Raw genomic sequence first — 16,490 nt, 5'->3', positions numbered from 1 at the left:
CGGCGCCTAGTCCACGCTTCAAAGCAATTTGGGAACTCTTTTTCCAGAATGGCCATCAGAGCTGTCGTCTGATTACCCTTGATGTCCTGAATGTCATCCAAATGTCTTCCTTTCAATATTTCCTTTATCTTCAGGTAAAGAAAGAAGTCATTGGGGGCCAGATCAGGTGAGTAGGGAGGATGTTCCAATACAGTTATTTGTTTACTGGCTAAAAACTCCCTCACAGACAGTGCCATGTGAGCTGGTGCATTGTCGTGATTCAAGAGCCATGAATTGTTGGCGAAAAGTTCAAGTCATTTTCATCTAACTTTTTCACGCAGCCTTATCAGCACTTTCAAATAGTAAACTTGGTTAACTGCTTGTCTAGTTGGTATAAATTCATAATGAATTATCCCTCTGATATCAGAAAAGTTTAGCAACATCGTTTTGACTCTTGATTTGGACTGACAGAACATTTTTGGTCATGGAGAATTGGCTGACTTCCATTGTACACTTTGATGCTTTGTTTCAGGGTCATATTAGTACACCCATGTTTCATCACCAGTGATAACATGGCTTAAAACATTGTCTTGCCTCTCCAAAATGTCTTGGCAAACTTTGACTCTCCTTTGCTTTTGTTCATCGGTGAGCTCCTTTGGGACCATTTTTGCACACACCTTTTTCATGCTAAGATTTTCAGTTAAGATTTTCCTAACTATTTCTCTATCGAAGTTTACTTGATCTGCTGTGCTTCTCACAGTTAGCCGACGATTTTCATGCATCATTTGACGAATTTTTGCAATGTTTTCGTCACTTCTGCTGGTTACCAGCCGCCCTGACCTCTCTTCATCAGTGATGCATTCTTTCCCCTCAGAAAAGTGTTTAATCCATTTGTACACTGCTGTTTCCTTTGTGGCGTTATCCCCATAAACTTGGACTAACATGTCCCTGATTTCACCTCCATTCTTGCCAAGTTTAACAAGAAATTTAATGTTCGTTGCTCTAATTCAAGCTCAGACATTCTCGTGACGGCACACAAAAACACGCAACAACAACAATGAATGCCATTCAGCAAGACACCACCACACGTCCTAACGAATACAGCTGTGAAGTTATGAAACCTTACTAAGCTGTTTGTACAGTGCTGCCAATGTAAGCGCACGGTGTGGCAAGTTCGCAAACTTAAATGTCAGACTGTGTATTGGGAGGAATACCCGTATCCCCGAGGATGTGCTGTAGGGCTTGTCAGCCGTGCATATCTGATGTACAGTCTATGCTACTAAGGATTTTGAGATCCTCTCTCTGTAAATGGCATAATAATCCTGATTTTGACCTCTGGTATGAATGGCCAGTTGCTAATATGAACACACTTTACCAAGCTGAATTTTAATCTTTGTGCTTTGGAGTCAGTTGGGATTTTGTCCACACTTTCCCATATGTCAGTGACTAAGCCATAGACAAATTCCAACCTCCATGTTATCCTATTTATAAGCTCAACGATTAGGATCTTGTCTTTTCCATTTTTATTCACTCCATTGTTTGCACTTCAGAGCAAATGGAGAAAATGTATTTAATCTTCAGAAAAAGAAAGGGTTTAGTAAAGTGATTCAATTTTCAAAGGACATTTAAATCAGTGGAATCTCAAGCCACGGCCCACCATGAATAGACTCATATTTTGAAAAAAACTCCAAGGCATGTGTAATCATTTCTAGTTGTTACAATTCTAAATGGTATGTTGGTAAAAGTTTGGCCACTGTGGGTCAAGGCATGGCGGGGAAGTGCCTAACCCAGTGTTTCACCTGCAACTCCATTTCCCATCCAGTAAACAGAACAGATCAGGGTGCAGGTAAGTGAGGGTGATGATCGTGGGGATATGGTATCATGCCAGTTAAAATTTATGTCACATCTTATTGGAGCACGTTCCCTTCTTGCTGTGTCATTTGAGAACTACTGATGTAGTTGTCCTCATTGCTACTTAGTAGATGTCCTCCACAGTATTTTAGGCAAAGTTTTACTTGTAAAGCTGGCCCAGAGAAGAGGAATCCAAACATCCTTTTTCAGATATTATAGAAATATAGTGTTACTGTGACAGGAATGGTTGTTATAAGCTTCAAAGTTATTCAAAGCTTAAGGCAGATTGTCATTTGGGACTTCCAGTTTGAGGAAGTACACGTGTGCTCTGCTGTCACCAGAATTAGCTCTGTGATCATTGTTTGGTTCTTGATAATAAAATTATGTATGTAAGTATTTTGGAGCTGGTGGTTTGGGTCAGAAGTACTTAGTAACACAGGTTATCAAGACAATACTTGCTGATGATGGTTCATTTAGTGATGATCTATTTGAAACCTGGAAAATGATCTTGAGTAGAAAGGTAGGTGATTTATGTAGCAGATGATGGACAGAAACTTGCACCTGGTAGTACTGATTTGCGTCCCTCTTAGTTTTTATATTGGTACTCCTCTAATACAATAATAAAGCTAAATTGAGCTTGGAATTGTGTATTTTAAAGGTAAAGATCCCATTGCTTAGCCTTTCACTTTTAAAAAAAATCTTTATTCAATTATTGAGGTGACAATGGTTAGTAAAATTATATAGTTTTCAAGTGTGAATTTCTATAATACGACATCTGTGTATCACACTGTGTGCTCACCACCCAGAGTCAGTTCTCCTATCACCATATATTTGATCCCCTTTACTCTTTTCTGCCACTCCCTACCCCCTTACCCTCTGATAACCACTAACTTGTCTGTGTCTATGAGTTTTTGTTTGTTTGTTCGTCTTTTTCGTTTATTGCTTTCAGTTTTATATCTATCCCACATGAGTGAAGTCATATGATTCTTGACTTTTTCTATCTGATTTATTTCACTTAGTATGATAATCTCAGGATCCATCCATGTTGTTGCAAATGACAGTATTTCATCTTTTCTTATGCCAAGTAAGTTTCCATTGTATATATGTACCACATCTTCTTTATCCCATCATCTATTGAAGGAGGCTTTGGTTGTTTCCATGTCTTGGCCACCGTGAAGAATGCTGCAATGAACATAGGGGTGCATATATATTTTACAGATAAATGTTTTCAGATATTTTGGGTAGATACCCAGAAGAGGAATTGCTGGGTTTTATGGTAATTCTATTCTTAATTTTTTGAGGAACCTCCATACTGTTTTCCAGCCTTCCACTTTTTTTAACTCCCTTGCTTGATGTAATTATGGAAACATTTTGGTATTTTTGTCCCCACTAGAGGGAGTTGTAAAGCTACTACTTGTTTACATTTTATATTTGACTTATTTTGTGGAATTTTCTTGTCATCACCCAAGAAAATCAAAGAAACAAATGGTTGAATGTTCATATTATATTTTTTTCTGATGTTTTTCTTTAGCAACTTCTTATACTTTATCTAGATTGTACCTTTTAATCTTTCCCATAATGTACAGATATTTTTCAGGGACTGTGACAATGGGAACAAAAACCGAACTCTGACAGACAGAAGTGTGATTATGTACAAACAGGTGGAAATTAAGTGTATTCCAGTGACTGACTAAATGTCATGTTGGAGAAAATAGGAGTGGGAATGGAGAGATTCAGGTCCTGGGACTATAACTGTCACTTTTCATGGGCCCCTTACAGGTACCTTCTTTGGGCCTTGGTTTGCTGACCTTGAGAAGGAGTGGTTTGGCTGGGAGGAGCACCAGTCCTTTTAGCATCAGGCCTAAAGTTCTATTTATGTGTCATCTGTAGTGCTGCAGATATTTGTCTAATGCTGCTGTATTTCTTTTTCAGGTATATGGCAACCTAGTCAAAGTCTTCCCCACTAACATAAAATTTAGTTTAACTAATGGAATGGATTTTTTTTTTTTTAATTCTGCGTAGAGTATAATTCAGCAACTAAGGCTCTAGCTGCCAAGTTATTTGGCCCTTTATCAATCCCATATTGGGTCTTTTCAAGATGTTTTTAACTTGGCCCGTAGGTTAAATAGAAGATTCTGTGTAGTTCGTATCCATGAAAGCATTATTTAACAATTTATATTTTAAAATATCGGAATCTTTTCAGCATACTTACAAGGCAACCTGTTCAAAGGCACGTGAATGTTGGCTAGTCCACTTGCTGCTTTTCTCTTGGGAGAAGATGTACAGTTTGTAATCGGAGAAGTATTGCTTTCATGAATGTCGAGGATTACAGTCTCTGACGACAGTCTGCTCAGTTAATTTAGGTTGAAAATCTTAACAAAAAGTTTATGTGTTCTCTGTTTTACATTCCCCCTACACGTAGGCTTTTTGGATGTTCCACATGGGCTATTGTAGAGTGTTTTGTTCCTGAAGTAAAGTGCTCTCATTTTTTTCCTTTCTTTTTAGGGAAGAGCCATGTGAAGTGGTGAAGGGAGAAGGGTTTATAGAATAGTTTAGAATGCATTTCAATAGAAGCCTTAGAAATGACAAATTATCTTTTTTCTAGGGAAGGTATCTCTTTAATTATTAAACTCAGTTGATACTCAGTTATATCCCAGTGAGAAGATTGTATTTGCAACCTGAAAGCAGTCTGATGAATTTGAATGTGATGAGTGGACTTAAATCTTGCCATTTATAAGGATTGTTATCTTTGCCCTTGAATCTATTTGGTAGTTGAGTGGATGTTTAATGAGGAAAATGTATAGTTTTTAAAATTTTCTATTTGGTAACATGCATAAGTTGATTTGGTAATTCTGTATTTTCCGGCACAAGCTTCCATGACCAAAAGCAATATCCATTTGACAGTGACTATGAGGACAGTGTGACTATCAAAAGTTAAAAATTTATTTTCAATTACAGTTGAAATTCAGTATTTATTAGTTTCAGGTGTACAACATAGTGGTTAGACATTTATATAACTTACAAAGTGATCCCACTGATGAGTCTTGCACCTCCCTGACAGCATATATAGTTGTTACAGTATTATTGACTATATTCTGTAAGATGTACTTTACATCCCTGTGACTATTTTGTAACTGCCAATTTGTACTTCTTAATCCCTTCGTCTTTTTCACCCAGCCCCCTGCCCTTGTCCAGTCTGTCAACCATCAGTTTGTTCTCTGTATCTCTGAGTTTGTTTCTATTTTGTTTTATTTTGTTATTTAGATTCCACATATAAGTGAAATCACGTGGTATTTGTCTTTACCTGACTTATTTAGTATAATACCTCTAGGTCCATCCATGTTGTCACATATGGTAAGATTTCATTCTTTTTTATGGTCGAATAATATTCCATTGTATATATGTACCACATCTTTATCCATTGTCTTTTGATTGGAGTATTTAATCCATTTACATTTAAAGCAATTATTGATAGGTATGCAGTTATTGCCATTTTATTGTTTCTGTAGTTCTCTGTTTCTTATTCTCTTGCTGTCTTCTCTTGTATGTTGATGACTTTTTGTAGTATTGTGTTTGGATTTCTTTTTCTTTATTTCTTGTATATGTAGATTTTTGGTGTGTGGTTACCATGTGCTTCATATATACCAAGCTATGTTTACAGCAGTTTATTTTAAGTTGATTGTTGCTTAAGTTAGAACACATTCTAAAATCACTACCATTTTCACTCACCTCCACGTTTATGTTTTTGTTATTATTTTTTATTTCTTGTGTGAGTGTGTGTGTACGTCCCTTAATTTACTGTTGTAATTACACATAATCTTTCTATTTTTGCCTTTTAACACCTTTCTATTAGCTTTAATGTTGGTTGATCCACTGCTTTTATTATGTTTGCCTCTTTCAGTGAGAACTTTTTTCTTTGCAATATTTTCTTATTCATATGTTTAATTTTTTTTCTTCCTCTTCTTAAGAATTCCCTTTAACATTTCTTGTAATACTGGTTTGGTGGTGATGAATTCCTTCAGGTTTTTCTTGTCTGGGAAGCTCTTTATCTCTCCATCGATTCTAAATGATAACCCTGCTGGGTAGAGTAATCTTGGTTGTAGGTCCTGGCTTTTTATCACTTTGAATATTTTGTGCCAGTCTTTTCTGGTCTGCAAACTTTCTGTTGGGAAATCAGCTGGTAGTCTTTGGGAGCTCCCTTGTAGGTAACTAACTGCTTTTCTCTTGCTGCTTTTAAGATTCTCTCTTTGTCTTTAACCTTTGGCATTTTACTTGTGATGTGTCTTGGCGTGGGCCTCTCGGTTCGTCTTGTTTGGAACTGGCTTGTATGTCTGTTTCCTTCACCAGGTTAGGGAAATTTTTAAATCATTATTTCTTCAAACAGGTTTTCAATCCGTAGCTCTCTCTCTTCTCCTTCTGGTACCCCTATGATGTGAATGCTTGATGTTGACCAAGAGGTCCCTTAAACTCTTTTCATTTTTAAAAATTCTTTTTTCTTTTTGCTGTTCTGATGGGGTATTTTCTGCTACCTTGTCTTCCAAATTGCTGATTTGATCCTCTGCTTCATCTAATCTTCTGTTGATTCTATCTAGTGTATTCTTCAGTTCAGTTGTTGTATTCGTCATTTCTGACTGGTTCTTTTTTGTGTTTTATATCCTTTTTTATGTTTCCTATCTTTTTGTTGAAGTTTTCACTGAGATTATCTATTCTTCCTTGAAATTCATTGAGCACCCTTATAACCAGTGTTTTGAATTCTGCATCTGGTAGATTATTTGCCTTCATTTTGTTTGGTTCTTTTTTCTAGTCTTGTTCTTGCATTTGGGACATTTCTTTGATTCTTCATTTTGGCTGCCTCTCTGTGTTTGTTTCTATATATTAGGTAGGTCTTTTACATCTTCTGGTCTTGGGGTGGTGTCCTTACGTAGTAAGTGTGTTGTGGGGCCCAGTGGTGCAGTCTCCCTGTTCACCTGAACCGGGTGCTCCAGGGGTGTCCCTTGTGTGGGCTGTGTGGGCCCTCCTATTGTAGTTGAGTTTTGTTTGCTGTTTGCATATCAGTAGGTGGGGTTGACCCTCAGGCTGATTGGCTCTGATGGACCTGTGGGTGACTACAGTGAACAAGCTGTTATGTGGGGGCTTACCCCATAGAGCAAGAATTGCTTCAGTGGGGCTCTGGTGCCTGCCAGGTTCACCCTTTGGGTATGTCATTTGTGGTGCTAAATGGGTGGTACTCTGGTGTGGTCTAGACCCAGCCACCAGGTGTGTTGGTTTGGGGCCTCTAAGGAAGGGCTCTGGTGCAGGCCAAGGTCAGGCACTGCCTGTGACCAGTGGGGCCACCTGGTAAGGAGGAAGGCACACTTTGATCCTGGGAAATGGAAGACTTGGGGGTGGGATTTTGTTCCTGAATGTTTTATTAGAAGGACTCACTGATTCAGTTTCTTTCTTCCCTGAAAGTTATGGAAGCCAAGTAATATGGTTCAGCTATGCCAAAGAACTTGATGGAAAATTTGATGGAGTTTTTGAGGGTGTATGCAACTATTTAAAAATGTGTGTGTGTGTGTGTGTGAGTGTGTGTGTACAGTGGGTGCCAAAAAATATATGCACATTTTGTATAAGGGAAAAACTGTATTAAAATACGCTGATGATAACCACTTTGAGCACCTCTTGTAATTGCAGGTTAAACATGACTTGTATTTATGTTTTGTTATTGGTATATATTGAATATTACAATTTTAATATAATTTTTTCCTTCTTAAAATGTGTATACATTTTTCTGGCACTCTGTGTTTGTGTGTGTGTGTGTGTGTGTGTGTGTAGTATTTTATAAGGCACTAAATACTATAGGGATGGTTTTGCTGCTTGATAAGTTTACTTGTGGATCCAGAAATATTCAGAAGGGCTTACCATGTTTCCCCGAAAATAAGACCTAGCTGGACAATCAGCTTTAATGCGTCTTTTGGAGCACAAATTAATTGAAGAGCCGGTCTTATATTAGATCATATAAAACCCAGTGTTATAGTAAAATATGACTGGGTCTTCTATTAATTTTTTTCCCCAAATAACGCATTAGAGCTGATTGTCCAACTAGGTCTTATTTTTGGAGAAACACAGTATTGTTTATGCTCAAATTAATTTTCTTCCATAGATGTCAATTTTTCAAATGATTTTTCAGTTACACCTTGTGGTGTCACAGAGAAATCTACAAAAACTACTTAATTAGTGTGTAGCTTTTTCTGTCTTTGTTAGGGGGAAAAATGTACTGTTCAGATGTTCCTGTCATGGTTCCTCTGAATTTTAAGGCTATGTACTTGAACCTCACAGAAAATTTAGAAGAAAATATTCTTTCCATACAGGAGTCCTTACTTGATGTAAGTATAAAAGATTTATTTTGTTATATTTGTTTCCTGTGTAACGTGTGGGAGTACTCGTTTTCCTTAAAGCAGTGATGCATAATCTAAGACAAAATAGGTTGGACTATTTTAAAAGATCTTATATGTGTTTTTCCCTTGGTGAATTTTGTCTTTGTAAAATCACTTTGTTATCTTTTACTTGAGACACACAAGTAATATACTAATATGTTGATATGTTCTGTTTTGTTTTAGTATTTCTTTTATATTTCTTATTCTTTATATCTTTGGGTCAACTCTGATATGGCTAACTCTAAAAATGATTTTTCAATTTACCCCGCATGAGCACGTCGCCAATAAATCAAGAAGTGAATTGTCAATATTAGTATCACATAAATTTGGAGATGAAGATAACTTTTCATTGGAATAGAATATTTTTCTCTTGTTTCATTTGTAAAGAACAAAATGGATTGAGAAAACCCTTTTTTTTTTTTAAAAAAAAATGATCTGGTGAATATTAGAAATATATATGGGAGTGATATCTCCCCCTCCCCACCTCACGTACCCCATTTCCACTCCCAAATTTGACTTCACAAAAAACTAAGCTAACAATTGGAACACACTTTTCAGACCTTTCTTTGACTATTTTATTTAACTTTTACCATATGTATTTTGTTTATGAAAGTTTTTTTATTATACATGTAATAATCAGAGCTACATTTCATTTTTTTTATTACAATGACAAAGTGGGGAGAAAATCTGTCATAGACTAAGGAGTATCTAATTTTCTTCCTTCATGGTTTTTACACATTATTTAATATCTTTAAAATTCATGCATTGCATAATTTTATAGGATTGACTTTTGTACTATGGAGGGACTCAGTCAGCTTGTTAATTTAACTGATGCTTAATTTGAAAGAGAAATCATTATAAACAGCCTTCCTACTATTTAATAAAATAATATTTGAATCTTCTGATTGTTATATTGGGATTTGATATTACATTGGGATTTGAAGAAAGACATTTGCAAATAGATATTGAAATTCAACAAATTAGATCATTCATTCATCTCCTTATCAGTTTGTCTTGAAACTTGGCTGAATTTATTATCTCTAGTTTTTATAGGCAGAATGCTAAAAATGTGAGTCTTCTAGAAAAACATTGGAGTGAAGTCAAATGCTTTTATGTCAGTTTTAGAGTTTTGCTTTTGAGATTGTTCTCTGTAGAAAACTGAAGCTTAGTGCTCTCTTTTTACTCAATTGTTTTATAAGAGCCGAGTATTGTATATCTTTTCATCGTTGGAATGAGAAGGCTATACTAATGAGTCACTCCCCAAGAGCTTTCTGTCACCTTATTAGAGCATTCAAGGGCTTCTAGGCCACCTGCTGCTGCGTCTGCTGTTCTCACCACCTGGGCAAAGTGCATCTGGCTATTCAGATTCCCTGGGGGGAGTCTGACTGTCAAGTCCCCAAGGTCTGGTTACTGGTAGAACAGGATTCTGGGACTCGGGTCCGCCCTGTGAGAACATAATACAGTGATTGTACCATTATTATGACTTTCTGTGTTTCCATACAGAAATTTTCAAATTCTGTTGTAATGTGTATGTATTTAAATCCAAGACCTCTGTAGAAAAAAGATACAAATCATGAAATTATCTATTCCGCTGAAATTATCTATTCAACTGAAATGATGAACACAATTTGTGTGGAATTTAAGACATTTAATAAATGTGGAAATTAGGAACTTCTTCGACTTCTACAGTCAAAATCACTTGTTCTAAGGCAGCTTTGGGGCATCTTGTGTTTAAGTCAATGGGATATTGATGCTGATTTTCCTGTCTCAGTTGCAGCAATTACTCACAGACCTTCCTCATGATATGCTGGATGATGATCTGTCCTCCCCCGAGCTCCACTATTCAGACTGCAGTGAGGATGGCACAGAGGGAGAGTAAGGACTTGAAATCACTTTCACTTGTGTTATTACAATTCTATAATCCTCTTTCTTTTGAATCTCTGCAGGTAAAAATAATGTATATAATTATAAAATTGTAGACTAATTCTTAAACTTGAGAGGAATGTTGGAGGGAAAATGTGTTAAAATCTTGGGGTACTTTGTGATATTTAAGTCCAAATAAATGATAGTCTCTAAATCTAAATAAAGTATTGATTTTTCTTAAGACCTCATCGTTCTGAGAAATCAGAGATGAACTGGAAAGAGCATCAAGTGCTGCCTAAATCTAAAAGTGTAAATGTAAGTATCTGGTACAAAAATGACTTTGATGAGGGTGGGTCTAGTTCTTAGTGTTTTTGTCTTACCGTTGTTATCTAATAGGATTATAATGAGATTCCGGATGTATATATTGGAGAGAAAATTGGCAATGTTTGGGAAGAGAGTCAAAGTAAGACTGAACACCAACATCCTGGGTACCATCCGGAAGAAGGTGGAGATGAAGGCGGAAGTGGTTATAGTCCTCCGAGTAAATATGAGCAGACGGATTTATATCACCTTCCTGAAAACTTCAGGCCATATACCAATGGTCAGAAGCAGGAATTTAATAGCCAACCAACCAATGTAATTAAATTTTCAGATCCTCAAAGGAATCATTTTCAGGTATTGTAAGAACTTGACTTTCTATACTTTGTGTATATGTGCTCACGCATTTGCTTATATGTATGTATTTAAGAAATGTATGTAAGTGCAATGATAAGATTTATTTTAAGTACAGAAACTTCTGAGAGAGTGTTTATTCAGGCTCATGCTGAATTAGTCATGTTCTTTTCTGTTTTCAATCTAATTGAGTCAGAATTTTAAAATAGAGGCTTTATGGAGACAGTTAATTAAACATTAAAAGTTAAGTCTGTCAAAGAATGAATAACCATCCTGATTTACTGCTGCTTCTGGCTTCTACCACTTCACTATGCTTCAGTGAGAAGCTACATTCAGGTATCTTGATACAGTTTTAAAGCAGTAAATCTATGTAGATGATGCCATGCAATTACCTTGATTTTCTAGCTCACTACCCTTATAACAAATTTTAGGTCGAACACTGCAAAGGTGCTGTCTGTTTTGTGATGATTTAGCAGTAGACAGGATGAATGTTAAGGAAAGAAACAATTTTTTTTTTAAATTTTACCCTGGCAAAGTTTAATGAAGAAAGACCTTAGAATACGATTAGCTATTTTTCAGACGTTCTCAATGACAATGAATGCCTCATTTTGCCAATAGCTCTTTTGTGTCACCCGATGAAAGGATGATTTTTTTTTCCTTTTAGGTGGTCTTTTCTATTTCTATAGAATGCTATTTATTGCACAAAAGTTATTGACTGTTTGTTATATATGAAGTATTGTATCACATGTTCTTGTTATTGAATATGTGTATTTTGTGTTCCCAAGTTGTTGGCATCATCTAAATCATTCTTACATATTTATATACAGTCCTTTTTGAATTCTTGAGTGTTATTTATGGAATTGGCTCATTACATATTCAAAGTACAGTTAAGATGTATGAAATTATAATTACACTTTCAATTAGCAGTGTTAAATAACAGTAACTTATTTTTAAGCAAAAATTATGTATAAAATGTGTAATTGTACCACAATTAAGTTCTGTAACAAAATTAAGGTATCTAATTCAGATAATTTTTGAAGAGAAGGTCAAATCCTAGTTGCCAATTTCATTTGTCATCTTATAATAGCAATTTGGTACATCACAAGGTCCGAGTTGTCAAGTGTTGGAACCATATACAGTGACATATAAACCTTATCAGTCTTCTGCTCAGGATAACGGCTCACCAACCCAAGAGATAGCAGGAAGTGACACATTCGAAGGCCTACAACAGCAATTTTTAGGAGCTAATGAAAGTACGTATCGAGTTTATATTTATTTCTTAATAGCATAATTGAGAATTTTAAACACTGTAAGCATGTTGAAGAATTATTATTTTTTAAAGAATGATAATGGAATTATCATTTTAAATTATGGTGGTTGGTTTTTTAAAAGAATCCTTATTGTTGGAGATATATCTGAAGTATTTATGAATACACTGATCTGAAGTCTAGGGTTTACTTAATAAGCTGTTAGGGGTAATGTTGAAATGGAAGACTTGTCGTGAGTTCATAATTGTTGAATCTGAGTGATGGGTTCATGGGATTTATTGTGCTCTTTTCTCTACCTTGATATATATTTGAAATTTTCCATAATAAAAACTAAAATAAGTTTTTTTCAACTATAGATTTCAGTCATTGTAATTGGTTAAGACTTTTCATTAATTTCACATTTTTCTTAATGAAGTCTAATATGGAAAATGAATACAGTTTTCCCTTCATTCTTAGATTTTTCATTATGTAGAAATGTAATTTAGTAAATCAGCCATTATCATCTTCATTTTTTGTTTTGCTTTTTAGAGTTTTAGTGTAATAGGCAACTCTGATATAAATTACTTTATATTCAGAATTTAAAGTAGACTTACATGTCAAGTTTAGTCAAAAGAGTTTTTTGGATTGTATGTGTATAAATATGAGCATGAGAAAAGTGCTACTAGAGAATTTTGAGGAGCTGAAACATCCAAAACCAAAAATCAAAACTTGTACTGTGACTTACCTGAATTAGTGTTTTCATACACTTTTATTGTCATACTCTCTGGCATGTGAAATAACTTCTAATTGTGCATGTTGAAGAACCGGTATGATTCTAGCATGTGACAGCAAGTGTTTTGTTTGTTTTACGTTTAAGAAGCTGGAGGGAAAGTCTTATTGGATGTTCAGAGTTTTCCTGGGCTACACCAAAGAGAAAACTCGACTTCGTGCTCTAACTTCATAGCACTGCCTTTATCCTACACTCTGGCTGTACAACAGCTATGGGGGAGACCAGAACTCGCTTGCTCTCAAAGGAGTCAGAGCAAATGTGGGGGTGGCCTTCCTTTGTTTCTAAGTTTTTGTGGAATGAAGAGATGAGGGAGAGTTCAGGGTGTGTGGCAGAACTGGTTTTAGGCTGCTTAAATAAGCATCCCAACAGGGGCCTGCAGTCTTGTGTTTACTCTTCATTTCCCCTGTTCAGTGGCATTTATATCTCCTGGTCTTTCTGCATACGGTGTATAACCTCTTAGTCACTTCGTTAACAATCTGCATTTGATCAAGTGGATTTATTTTTGTTGGGCAGTTACACACTGGCCTGAATTTTACATTTGGAAGTTAATTAAAATAACGATAGTGCTAGATTTAGTGATTACAACTTCTTAGCAATAGTAGTTTAAAAATATGACGTTGAGGGGAGGGGTGCCTTGTACACTGTGTTTATTCCTGGGTTAGCCCTGTTCTAAGGCTGGAGAGGAGTTTGACTTCTAACAAAGTTTTCAATCTTCAGTTTTTTTGTGTGTGTGTTTTAACTGTGTCTATTTGAAAAAGAGGACTGCTTTGTTTGCTAGCAAGTAGGAGCATTCTAGTAGAAAATGAAGAACATTTGTGATTGTGTAATTGAAGCATTATCCTTCTCCGAATCATTTTTTCCCCCATCATTTTTAAATGGTCCCTAAAATGACTTTAGTTTTTTCTGAAAGAAGACCTCAAAATTCTGTATTTATCTATTCAGCTATGTGCCAGTATAAATATGAACACAATATAATTCCCACTCCTACTTAAAATAAAATATTTTGAGAAGGATAGCTAGAAATTTTCTTTAAAAATGGTTTTATAGAAATTGATGTACTTATTTTTCAATTTTATGAAAGCATAAAATTCTATTCCATTGTAATTGGTGTTGATGTAAGCAACATCCAAACCTACAGAGAATTTTTATGAGTTTGTTTGAGCCAAACTGACAACATATTCTGGGGAGCAAGATTTTAAATACCCTGGAGAATGGCATTTTTGTAACTTATTTTATACATTAGAATCAAAGAAGATGTAAGGAAGGTGCACGTAATCTATTGGTGGTAGATTAAAGGCGGGGAAGCAAAATGGTGGAGGGAATCTCTGTGATTGGATGAAAGGTGAAATGGAGAAACACATACTTCTCTTACATTAGTGGGTACAGGGTAATTACTAATTATCATTAACATCACATAGAGATGGTCTGTGGGGAATAAGATAATAATGAGGGGTTCTGTGGTCTTGTGCTCTGGGGCCTGCTGTTGTGCCTTCCAGGGGTTGGAAAAGAAAATTACTCGGACATTTCAAACGTATGTTGTCCTAGATGCATATGAACAATGGACAGAGCTCACTTGAGGTAAAGATTGACCTTTGCTAAAGAAGCTATAGGTTTGGGATGTGACTACCAGGTATGACCTGCCCAGTTAGGAATCTGATCAGACCATCCTGTATGGTTACTTTTCATCACAGCTTGTTAGGTCTGCCATGTGCCCCCCTTCTCCCAAGCTTATCAGGTTTATTACAAAGTCCTTTTTTGTTCACATTGCTACATATTTATTTTTAATTAGCCCAAATGATAGTTATTTAGTGTCATACACTAAACCGATGGCTTTTCAAACTTTTCTGGCAGTAACCACAGTAAGAAGTACATGTTTTACATTTTGATGTGGTCTACAATATTTATCTATATAAACAAGTATGTATAACTGAAACAGAAGTTTCAAAATAATACTTATTTGCACTACATGATGCACTCTGATATTTTCTGTTATATTCTATCTTTTTTTTTTTTAAAAGAAATGCTAGTCATAATCCACTGAATTGTTCTTTTTATAATACCCTAATGAATTATATCCACAGTTTTAAAAATATTGCCCTAGGGGCGGCCCGGTGGCCCTGGTGGTTGGAATGTTGTGCTCCTAAAGCTGAAGTCGCGGTTGGATTCCCACATGGCCCAGTGATGCTGTGCCCTTTACAGCTAAGATTGTGAACAACGGCTGGGCCGCCAGGGGCCATCGAGAGCAGCCGAGAGCTGCTTTGAACCTCCGACTGAAGGCTGGCTACTGAGTGAAGGCTGGCTACTTGCGCGGGGAGCGCAAGGCTTATAATACCAGCATGGGCCAGGGAGCTGTGTCCTACACAACTAGACTGAGAAAGAACAGCTTGAACCGGAGTGGGGAGGTGGAAGGGGGAAAAGAAAATACGGCCCTAAATGAACCCAAATTTATATTTTGGTATGCCTTTATCTAATCAATTGTTTTTAATTCCAAATCAGATTCTGCAGAAAATATGCAGATTATTCAACTTCAGGTTCTTAACAAAGCAAAAGAAAGACAACTAGACAATTTAGTTGAAAAGTTAAATGAAAGTGAGCGTCAAATCAGATATCTGAATCACCAGCTTCTGATAATCAAAGGTAAGGTAACTGCTGTATTTATGAGGTACACTAGATCTAAAATCTTGTTTTCATTTTAAATATGAAGCTTAGAGAGTTGATGCACTTGGTCAGAGGGCTCATAGTGACTCTGGCAGAAGGAAACAAAACCCAGGACTTTTGACAGCTTTCCTTGGATTACTTCTCCCCAGAACATACTATTTTGGGGTCTTCCTTTTCTTCCTTTTCCCCCTCCTTTTCTATTAGGCTGTTAGAATCAGTGAACATTATTTAACTATGCTGATTGCATTCTGTCCTAAAAAGTTGTTGATTCCTTGTATAGTTTACTTTGGATGAAGTATTAAAATTCCCAGAGAGACTTGTATTTACAATACATTTTCTGAGCCTACAAATTAGCATAATGTTTTAATCCAAGTGAGAATTAATGATCCTGAACTCCTTCAGATGTGCCAAGAGAAAATGGAGCCATATCTGGGAGAAGCACAGAGAGCAAATACAAATTCAAATCATAATTGCTTACACTTCGTGCTTTCTGTAGTTTTGGTCAATGTTGAACTTTCATTTATAGAGTACTAAGATTGAACTCCAGCTCATTTCAAACTTAATTGATAGTGAAAAAAGGTTTCTTTCTGTAATGCTCATAAAATTTATTTTGAGGGAAGAACTTTTGAGGGATTATAGTAAAGTACGTGGGAAGAATTTAAGATTAGGTGAATTTAAGAGTTCATTTTAACTATGTATAAAAAATAATTAGTCCTCAGATTCCTTTTTTGATTAGCAGGAGTTTGTCAAGTAAACAGATGCTGAAATCATTGTTAGGAAACCTTTTGGTCCCCAAATGGATACAATAAGATTTTTGAAGGAAGTGTGGTTCTGGTTCTCTAAAGTTTTTTTGGTGTTACGCAGGCATTCTTTTTTGGAACTTTTCTAGTCTTCTCTAAATCAACTGAAGTTCAATATCTGAATTGAATTGATTGTAACAACATTTATATGTGGTATAGGTCTGATATTTGATAAACATTGTGGCAATTGGGGTTCCTCTGCAGTGCATATCAT

General features: G+C 35.9%; 1 protein-coding gene across 2 annotated transcripts in view; it reads left to right on the top strand.

The window, feature by feature from the left end:
- CEP152 (centrosomal protein 152) overlaps positions 1 to 16,490 on the top strand; it is an 81,712-nt gene that overhangs the window by 7,967 nt on the left and 57,255 nt on the right. For both annotated transcript variants that reach the window (XM_081048332.1, XM_081048331.1), the window contains exons 3-7: positions 10,018 to 10,121; positions 10,352 to 10,424; positions 10,506 to 10,784; positions 11,869 to 12,034; positions 15,315 to 15,455. In XM_081048332.1, the coding sequence (XP_080904458.1) occupies positions 10,018 to 10,121; positions 10,352 to 10,424; positions 10,506 to 10,784; positions 11,869 to 12,034; positions 15,315 to 15,455 (763 nt within the window). The remainder of the gene's footprint in view (positions 1 to 10,017; positions 10,122 to 10,351; positions 10,425 to 10,505; positions 10,785 to 11,868; positions 12,035 to 15,314; positions 15,456 to 16,490) is intronic.

Source organism: Rhinolophus hipposideros (genome assembly GCF_964194185.1).
Source record: "Rhinolophus hipposideros genome assembly, chromosome: 5".
Lineage (NCBI taxonomy): Eukaryota > Metazoa > Chordata > Mammalia > Chiroptera > Rhinolophidae > Rhinolophus > Rhinolophus hipposideros.
This window is presented reverse-complemented; position numbering and strand designations above follow the sequence as displayed.